At 46.4% G+C, this 10,099-nt stretch overlaps 1 protein-coding gene across 2 annotated transcripts in view; it reads left to right on the plus strand.

The window, feature by feature from the left end:
* The window catches only part of Dnaaf4 (dynein axonemal assembly factor 4), a 35,568-nt gene that overhangs the window by 19,083 nt on the left and 6,386 nt on the right, over window positions 1-10,099 (plus strand). For both annotated transcript variants that reach the window (XM_023724082.1, XM_023724083.1), the window contains exons 5-7: window positions 5,619-5,764; window positions 6,498-6,607; window positions 9,270-9,423. In XM_023724082.1, coding sequence (XP_023579850.1) covers window positions 5,619-5,764; window positions 6,498-6,607; window positions 9,270-9,423 — 410 coding nt within the window. The remainder of the gene's footprint in view (window positions 1-5,618; window positions 5,765-6,497; window positions 6,608-9,269; window positions 9,424-10,099) is intronic.

A 10,099-nucleotide genomic window follows, 5' to 3' on the forward strand; every position in this document is an offset into this window, starting at 1 on the left:
GACCTTGAGACAGAGGCAAAGACCACACAGATATTCCTCATCTAACAGTATATCTGGCCAGACGTGGTAGTGAACCCCCGTAATCCCAGCACTCGAGATGCTGAGGCAGGAAGATGAATTTGAGGCCTGTCTGGACTACACAACAAGACCCTGTCACAAATCAAAGAACAAAGCAAAATCCACCTGTCTGTACTTAGCCATGTCCAGAGTATAACTTGAAAGCAGATAGTAACTAAAGGGATCTCTACACTAAGAACAAAAGTTTTCCACTACAAGTATCTGAGAACCTCAGTAAGTGCACACACACACACACACGCGCGCGCGCACACACACACACACACACACACACACACCATCACACTGAAAGAAACAAAGGAATCATGCAATAAGAAAGCCACAGAATTCTCCCAGACACTCCCGTGACAAAAAGCACCTTAAGAAATTCATGACCATCATGCCAGGCTATAATCCAAGCCCTTGGGAGGCTGAGGGAGGAGGGTTGACATGAGTTTGAGGCCAGCTTGAACTGAGACCCTGTCCCTCTCAAAAAAAAGATGCCCAAACCGACACTTTAGAAAATTCTCAGAGATATACTAGAAAGAGACGATCACCCCAACAATGCCAGAAAATCTAGCCCATGAATGTTCCAGGCAAGGTGAGCAGTTAAGCAAAAGGGGGAAAAAGAAAATCTGCACCCGGAAAGACTGCAGTGACAGGAACAGCTCAGTGCCTTTCCATAGCAACCCCGGCACCGTGCTGCGTAACAGAAACATATTTACTCCAAAACAAAATTTCACTGGTGAAAAATCAAAGGATCAGGGCTGGGGAGATAGCTCAGCGGCATAAACGCCTGCCTGACAAGTGCAGAGTCCCAAGTTTGATCCCCAGTGTGTGGGGAGGAGAATCAAAGCATGGAAATCAGGGTTCTGGGTAATGTGAACTCCGACAGAGCCGAGCATGAGGCGCTGTCTTGTTTTCAGGTCAAATGAACTTGAAGCCAAGCTAGGACTCACTGCACACTGGTTAAGAGAAGACTTCAGTAGGAATAGGAAGAGATAATTACAAACATTTATGCAGCCAACACTGCAGCCCACAGCTTTTGATGCTGGAGGGAGGGGAGGAGTGATGAGAGGATGGAGAAATAAAGACAAGAGGGAAAAAAATATAGAAAGCTGCGGTCAGGTGAAGCCTTTGATCTGGATGGGAGAAAAAGCCCCTGCTCAGCCCCTCCAGGGTGTTCATTCATCCGTGGGGATGCTGGTGTCAGGTGGAAGCCCTCTGCCTCACAGTGAGGTCTCCTTCATGCCCCTGGCTGTCAGGCTGAAGCGCCTCTTCATCGGAGGTGCCTCGTGCCCTCAGACTGTCCCTTAGGTGCCCCTTTCATGTGAATGGTCACCAGTGCAGCCACTCAGGACAGGCTGCTGCACCAAGCTCATAAAACTAACCCTAGCCAGGTGTGGAAGTGCACACCTGGAATCCCAGCACTCTAGGGGCTGGGGCAGGAGGGTTGTTGTGAGTTCAGGGCCAGCCTGGGCTGCACAACGAGTTCAAGGCCAGCCTGAACTACATAGCAAGACCTTGTCTAAAAAAATTTAGGAAGATGAAAGGAGAAAGTCATTAGGAATTTTTGAAATTCCTAGCTCGGGGTCCGGGGAGATGGCTCAGGGGAATAACCGCTTCCCTGGCAAGTGCGAGGGCCTGAGTTCAATCCGTAGTTCCGCCAAAACAAAGCTCGGTAGTGAAGGCACTCTCCTATAATCCTGGGGAATGCTGTGAGTTAGGTCAGTTTGGTCCACATAGTGAGCTCCAAGCCAGCCCGTGTGACATAGCAAGACCCTGTCCCAAAAAGGCCAAAATAGATAAATAAATAAATAATTTCTAAATTTTCTTTATTTTGAGTTTTTGAGATAGGGGCTTGCTTTGTAGTTCATAGTTCGGCTGTCCTTTAGTTCACTCTGAAGCCCAGGCTGATTTCCAACGTGCTATAACCTGCCTCAGCCTTCCGAATGCTGGATTTATAGGCACGTACCACTATGCTTGGCATATTCCTGTAATTTAAATAAATGCATTTCTATACTGAAAGAGCTCCTCATGTCTACTATAGTAGATGCTAAGATTTATTGTAAGCACATGTTTTGTTCTTTCATATCATTATTATTATTATTATTATTATTATTATCTGGCTAGAAGTTCAGGCTGGCCTGAACTAAGTGGCTCCAGCTGGACTCACACTGCCTGTCCCCAACCTTGGCAGTGCCAGGGTCACAGCCGAGCACCAACACCCTTGGCCTAAGCACCAAGTCCAGTTCCGGTTCGTGCTGTCAGAAAAGGCCAGCCAGGTTCTCTGATCTGTTTTGGCGGCTGGGCTGGTGCCCAGGGCCTTGTGCACACCAGGCATATGTTTCCCTGTTCTGGCTCTCCTTGGGCTCTTGTGGAGGAGAGGTCAGCTGGGGCGCTCAGATGGCAGGGCACAGAGGAAGGATGGGCCGGGCGCATGTGGGGAGGTCTGCCCAGCCAGCTCAGAGCGTGTGAATGGTGCTCTGGGTGGTGAGTGAGTCCTGCAGGTCACCCTGGGCATTTGCTGTAATTATTTTACCTCTGGTGTTTTTGCCTTACAGGGAAGTGAGCCACGCCCCTACCTTTTCTGTTGATTTTTTTTTTTAAGGCAAGGATTCACAGTTGCTAAGTTGGCCACTCTGGCTGCATACATGCGGTCCTGCCAAAGTGCCTGCCCTCTTTTAGTGGGTTTGGTAGACGGCATTTACAGATTTTTCTTACAGAACCATTCTTGTATCTCTACTTGTTATAACTGCTCTTGAGTTGCAGAATTCAGAAACAAGCTGTATAGCATAGAAGACACTCAGTACCAACGAGTAGGAAGGCAAGCAACTTTACTATGCCAGCAGGCTGAGGGGGATCACTTCTAAAGCGTGAGCTCTGGGTTGGCTTTGGGATTGGCTTACATACATTTTACAAGCAGGAAGTACAGTAGCTTTAAAACATGATGAATTCTTTTTTTCCATACTTTTGTTGAGAAATAAATAGCTATGAGACAGTTTCAAATCAAATTTGTAGGACAGTTTCAATAATTAACACATTGCATGCTCTCTTCCGAGTGGTTAATTGCTGTACAAGATGCAGACATGATATCCTATTTACAAACACCTTTAGAACAAATCCCTCTATTCCTTAAGAGAACGTAACTATACATCTATCCTAACCACTCTGAATGCACAGACACAGATGGACGTTCATCCGTACGTAGATGAATTCTTATTGGGTAGTGTCAGTGATCATCTTTTGTTGTGGGCAGAAAGTCCTTGAAACAAGTTAGCAAACAGGATATGCTCGTGGCTAGAAAGCACAGGGTGTGCAGCCAGCTACTGTCACGCTGAGCTCTTTCAGGCTGTCTCTGGTTTGCAGCTGGGTGAGGCAGATTGTGGCTGACTGACTCTAGCTTCAGCCATGTGGTGGGCTGACTGATCATATTTTGTCCTAATATGTTATCAGACTATTAGTTCACTTTTACAATTTCCATCAAATTTGTCATGTTGCTGGGCGTGCTGGCGCACGCCTGTAATCCCGGCTCTTGGGAGGCTGTAAACAGGCAGATTACTGTGAATCCAATCTAGTAGTGAGACCCTGAATACCCTGTAGACCCTAAAATACCAAAAAAAAAAAAGGGTTGATAGTATTTTTCTTTCTTTTTTCTTGTGGAACTGGGGATTGAACTCAGGCTCTTGTGCTTGCCAGGCAAGCACTTATTCTACTGAGCCATCTCCCCAGCCCCTAAAAAAAAAAAAAAAAAAGGTTGTCATGTTGGTTTGTATAAAGCTGAATTCAATTTGTTAATATTTTATAAATGAACTTCATATTTATAGGGCTGGAGGGATGGCTCAGTGGAGTAAGCACTTGCCTGGCAAGCACAGGGGCCTGAGTTCAATCCCTGGTTCTGAAAAGAAAAAAAAAAAAAAAAAAATTTAGGGGGCCTGCCCCTTACCTCAGTTCTTTAAGTGGCTGTTTCAACAAAGCAGTCAGCCTCAGGTTGCTGTGGTTTGATCCCCAGGACTCAAACCTGCCCTGAAGGCATTCAGAGCCAGCCCCCGCCAAAAAAAATCCATATTTATCTACATTTTTTTAATAGTTGGGGAATCGAACTCAGGACCTTGTGCTTGCCAGGCAGGCACTTAAGCCACTGAGATATCTTCCCCACCCTCTCCACACATTAATATTTATTGATTCTTGTCTTTTTCCTACTGTCCATGTACAGAGTTGATACCAAACCTCACTAGCACCAAAGATGATGAGCTAGGTTTTTTGTTTGTTTGTTTTTGCTATTTTTTGAAATAATTTTGAAATACATATTGCTTGAAAATTTAGTAAAACTGCCTTTAAAATTGTCCAAGTCTGAAATTTTTTTATGGAAATCTGTTTAATTTTTAGAAGTTATTTTCCTAGGCCTGCTGTGCGGGCCCTGCCCCTGGGGCATGTTGAGATAGTGATTAGGACTGGGCATGGTGGCACGCACCTATAATCGCAGCATTTGGGAGGCTGAAAACAGGAGAATCACTAGGAGTCCAATCTACATAGCGAGTCCATGTAGACCCTGTCCTAAACAAATTTAAAGAAAGAAGTTATTTGTTATTGAGATTTTCTTTTTTTGTTTTTCTTTTTTATGTTAAAGAACTGTAATTTTTGTGGGAGTGGGGATTGAACTCAGGGCCTTGGCACTGAGCTAATTCCAGCCTTTTTTAATTTTTTATTTTGAGACAGTTTCACTAAATTGCAGGATTGCCCAGATGAGACTCAAATTTTCAGTCTTCTTGCTTCAGCCTCTAAAAGTGCTTGGATTATTGGCATGTGCTACACTTTTTTCTAGTTTTCTAAATGGCAGATTTTTAATTTTATGTATTCATTTTTTGCCATGGACATTGTTCTGTCCTATTTCTTGGGAAAACTTTTCCAAAAGCAAAACTTTTCCCAGTTCTGATATTTGTCTTTAGGTTTGTGTGCAGTATTTTTGGTACTTTGGTAGGGACTCTCTTTTGTTGCTGTCTGGGTTCTGTAAAGTTTTATTCCTGCAGAGTATTAGCTCCTTGTCTCCCTGTGGCTTCGTGTTCCTCCTATCCATGCGCTGAGGAGGCTGCATGCTCCTTGCTGTCTGCTGCAGCCTTCTTCTGACAGTGGCAAAGCCTAGCTCCTGCCAGGGACGCCCCTTCCCCCCAAAATTCCTCTTTTACATGTTCTTTTTGTTTCTTAGACAGGGGCTCACCAGGTAGTTCAGGCTAGTCTTGAAACTGTTACCACAGGCTGACCTCAAACTTTCTGCTATCCTCCGGAGAAATGGTGTTTGGATTACAAGTGTGCACCATGACACCCAGCCCCGTATTCTTTTCTTGTCTCAAAAGTAAGGTCAAAATGAGGAGAGGAAATCAACAGAGATGAATGTCTTTACTAAAACAGCCAATAAATGTTGTCATGCTCATGAAAAATGAGATTATCCCCCATATTATCAGTGATGAATCTTACATTGCTCGTTGCATAAGAGAATGCTTTAAAGTCAGTTTGTTAACTAGAACACACGAGCTACCAGACTCACTGCTGCTGCGCTTTCAAAGGCAGAGACCTGGGAAGCATATTTGCTGTGCCGCTGGAGAAGGAGCAAGTGCCTGCGCCCCGATCGGCCCGGAGCATTGCTGTCAGCTTCACCCCGCGCGCCTTCCCCACAGCACTGCGCGAGTCCCAGGCAGCCCAGGAGGAGGAGGTAAGGCTGCTGGCCAGGGCGAGCCCCACCTCTCAGGATGGACAGGGCTTCAAAGTGAAGCGTTCATTCCACCAGAGATCCTGCCTGGTGGATATGTTTGTTATTTTCTCATGAGAAAATGCATTTTCTAGGTTTCTTGGCTCAGAATATGATTTCTTTTTGCGGGGGGATGTAGAGTCTCACTATGCCCTTTAGGCTGGCCTCTTGCTCACAGTGATCCTCGTGCCTCAGACTCCCAAGTGCTTGGCTGACAGGTGAGCGCCACCACTCAAGGCTGGCTCAGAATACTGTAGAGAGAACACTGGTTTAATATGAAATATCTTTGCTTATTCAAAGACATAAACTATTGCACGTAACATTTATTTTATCAGATATGTCATTTTCTGTAATATATTTATAAACAGGATGGGAGCTGGGCATTGTGGAGCACATCTGTAATCCCAGGATTAAGATGTAATCAGGAGGTAGAAGGACCATTGAGCTTGAGGGCAGCCTGGGCTACATAGTGTGTTCAAGGCCAGCCTGGACTGCAGAATCCCACAGGCTCCAGGCTTGGGATTTTATTAGAACTACACTAAATGAACTAAGATGGTGTCTTTCTTGAACTTTTTTTTTGTGTGTAAAACCAGGGATTGAACTCAGGCCCTTGTACTTGCCAGGCAAGCGCTTATTCTACTGAGCTGTCTCCCCGGCCCCAAGACATGTCCTTCCTAAATCTCCAACCTCATTTCAGTGGCTGCACAAGCAGGCCCAGGCTCGAAGAGCCATGAACACCTATGTGCCTGAATTTTTCGATTTAAAAGAAGAAGAAAAGAATCCAGAGTGGTTGAAGGAAAAAGGAAAGTAAGTTATCTGAACTACGGCCCAGCAGGCTGGGCCTGTTGCAGACATCAGTACGGACGTACTCCTGCGGGTTTGGGAAATGTGGTTGTGCGCAGGGCATTGTTGGTGGTGGGGCCTGCACGCACCCGGCAGGCAGCAGGGCTTCCATCCTGAAAGGCCAAGAGTAGAACAGCCAAGTGCAGTGCTCACTTGTGTGCTGAAATGTCATAAAAATAAAAACTATCATAATGTCCAACATGCTCATTAAATTTTTTTTAATTTACTTTAATTTATTTATTTGTATTTTTTAATAAGGGTCTACAGGATCTCACCACATAGATCAGACTCTTAGTGATCCTCCTGTGTTCAGCCTTTCAAAGCGATGGGATTATAGGTACAAGCGTCTTGAGACATCACAGCCAGTCCAGTTGCTGTCTGAGCCCTGGCCTCTGCTGCATCCTGCCTAAGCAGGCGCTTTAATCTGCTGAGCTATTTGGCCAGCCTTTAACATCTTTTTTAAAATCACTTTTTTGTGTGTGTATGTGGCTGGCTTAGCCTACCCTGAGGGCGGGGCTGGCATGGCATGTGGTGACAGAATGAACTGATGTCCCTGCATGCTTTGCCTAAGTTTGTCAAAGTTTGTCTAGGCTTGCCTAAGCAGGTGCTAGACCGCTGAGCTATCTTGCCAGCCTTTAAAATCACTTTTGTGTTTAACATAAATCCTTCTGTTACAGGCAGCCAGTTAGAAATATTACAGGCAGTCAGACAGGGCCAGGCCTTCAAGGAGACAGGATGGAAGACAAGGTGACTTTACCACTTGGAAGAGACAGTCACTCCCACATGGGCCACACCTCAAGACCAAGACAAAAGAGGAAACATACAGCCACATACTTCCCTTGGGAGGGGCGTCAGGGACTGATATTCTAAATAGGTATCAATCACCTTGAAAGAGCCCAAGTGAGTCACTAGCCCAGTCCCCAACAGGAGGAGACCCTGTCCCGTATGCATGCCCACTTGCTGCATGACTCGCTTTCCCATTTGATTCCGATTTAATCAATTTTACCTGAGCAGCTGTACTTGTAACCTCACTGGTTGACCACAGTTTTGTCCCACCTCATGCCCACCTAAGCGAGCTCCCAAGTCTTCTCCACCACCTTAGACCCACCTCCACCACCATTTGTTCCTAAAATTCATTCTTTGGTTTTAGAGAACACGAACTCGTGCAGGTACCTTTTAGGTTGCGAGATCAGTTGTTCTTCCTGTATCACTTCCTGCCCCTTAGAAACGTGTTTTTAACACCACATATTTATGATTCATATCTATTTTAAAAGGTTGTCAAGTATTTCATAAACTATCTTTTTTATATCCAAGGTGTAATTTTATTTATTTATTGGCCTGTGATTTTTTTTTTTAATTTTGTTTGTTCATTTATTTGAGACAGACTTGCCCTGCAGCCCAGGTTGGCTTCACACTCACTGAACCTCCAGAGCCTCCTGAGTGCTGGGATTACACGTCTGCAGCACTGCGCCAACTTTGGTGTGAATGTTTTATTTATTTTTTTATTCTCTTGGGGTACTGGGGATTGAACTGAGGTCTTCTGAGCCATCTCCCTGGCCGGGTGTGAATAGTTTAATACAGTTATGGGAAACTGAATTCTGTCGCATTCTGAGTAGCAGTTTGAGCTCCTACTTCTGCGGCAGCTCTGGACTGTATTGGTGTCTCATTACGTGCACTTCATAGGCGTTTTCTTCTTGCCTCTGTGGCAAAGCCCCTGGAGCGGCAGGCCTGAATTCACACAGAGGTGTCAGTGCAAAGGGAGTCGCTCGCTGGGTGAGCTGCACCCTAGGGGCCTGGGAAACCCCGGTTGGGGTTGCTCAGCACCTCCCCGCATTCTCCTGGGCGAGAACCACCTCACTCCTTTCCTCACTGTGCACCCAGACACTCAGGACCCCTTCCCAGGCGGAGCTGTGCGGTGCGCGCCCGGGGCCTCCGCATTCTCCTTCCCCACCCTGCTGCCGTCCTACTCAGTCTTCCCACCCTTTGGGAGGACCGGCGCCTCAGCGCCTCGATTCCTTGGTCCTTTTGTGTTTGTTAGTCTCAGTTTCATTTATTTCTGTTATGTTTTTGATACCTTCTTCCATTAATTCAGATTTGAATTGCTCTCCTGCTTTTCTCGGACCTTGAAATGCATTTTTAGCATTGTTTTTGGTTGGTTTGGTGACCAGGTCTTGCTCTGTAGCCCAGGCTGGCCTCCACCTCGGCGGTCCTCCTGCCTCAGCCTCTGAGTGCTGGGGTTACAGTGCGCCTCCTCGCCCGGCACTGGCAGTTTTACCCCAGTGTGAACATCATAAGTGAACTTACACAGCCCAGGAGGCTATGGGGTTAGGAGGTGCTAGGCCCATGGTGCACTGTGGCCTGCAGCATGGGCCTGTCCGCCCTGTCCTCGGGGCCACCCACACGTGCTGCCCACGTTCCCACGGCGTCTCTGGGTCAGCAGTGGAGTCTGGACTGGTGCTGGCTTTGACCAGTCGTGGCCAGCAGGGGAAAGAGAGGTCTACCTGTGTGCTGCTGCTGCTACAGCTTCCTCCGCCTGGACAGCTGAGGCCACTCCGGCTGAGCTGTGTGGTCAGGGGGGTGGAACCAGCCCGGCTGGTCAGAGCCCTGTCTGTTTGTGTTTCTTTAGCAAACTGTTTGCAACAGAAAACTTCTTGGCAGCGATTGAGGCGTACAGTGTGGCCCTGAAACTTAATGACAGAATCCCAGAGCTGTTGCTGAACCGGGCCGCTTGCCACCTGCAGCTGAAGAACCTGCACAAGGCCATCGAAGATTCCTCACGGGTACGCTCATGTCTACTTATTGTATGTGATGCTTTCACATTTTTCTTAAAAGTAGGAACATTATTGGAGAAGAGGAATGGGGAAGAGGGCTGGGGGCATGGGGATAGAAGTAGCCCCCAGAGATGTGAAAGCCCCCAGTGTGTTGCCCTGGAGTCTAAAGATTCTTATCCTTGCCAGGGAGATGGCTCAGTAGAATAAGCGCTTCCCTGGCAAGTGCAAGGGCCTGAGTTCAATCCCTGGTTCTGAGAAGAAAAAAAAAAAAAAAAGATTCTTATCCTGGCTGGGTGTGGCGGCACATGCCTGGGCTACAAAGTGAGCTCAAGACCAACCAGAGCTGCATAGTGAGGCCCTGTCTCAAAAAATGAATAAAAGATAGAAAATAAATAAATAAATATAAACAATTCTTATCCTGTATTTATTGGCTTAAATGATGCTCTTAGGCCAGGATATAGCTTGATGGTACAGGTCTTAGCATGTGTAAGGGCCTTTTTTTTTCCTCTTATATTTAAACAGTGGCAATGCAAGGATTTTAAAAATTACTTTATTATGTCTTTGTTTTCTGAGTGAGGTTTTCATAATGTAGTTCAGATTGTCCTTAAACTCACTATAGCCCAGGCTGGCCTCTTTCTTGGGATCCTCCCGTCTTAGCCTCTGGAGTGTTAGGATTACAGGTGTG

The sequence above is a fragment of the Octodon degus genome, unplaced genomic scaffold (assembly GCF_000260255.1).
Source record: "Octodon degus isolate 3935 unplaced genomic scaffold, OctDeg1.0 scaffold00105, whole genome shotgun sequence".
NCBI lineage: Eukaryota > Metazoa > Chordata > Mammalia > Rodentia > Octodontidae > Octodon > Octodon degus.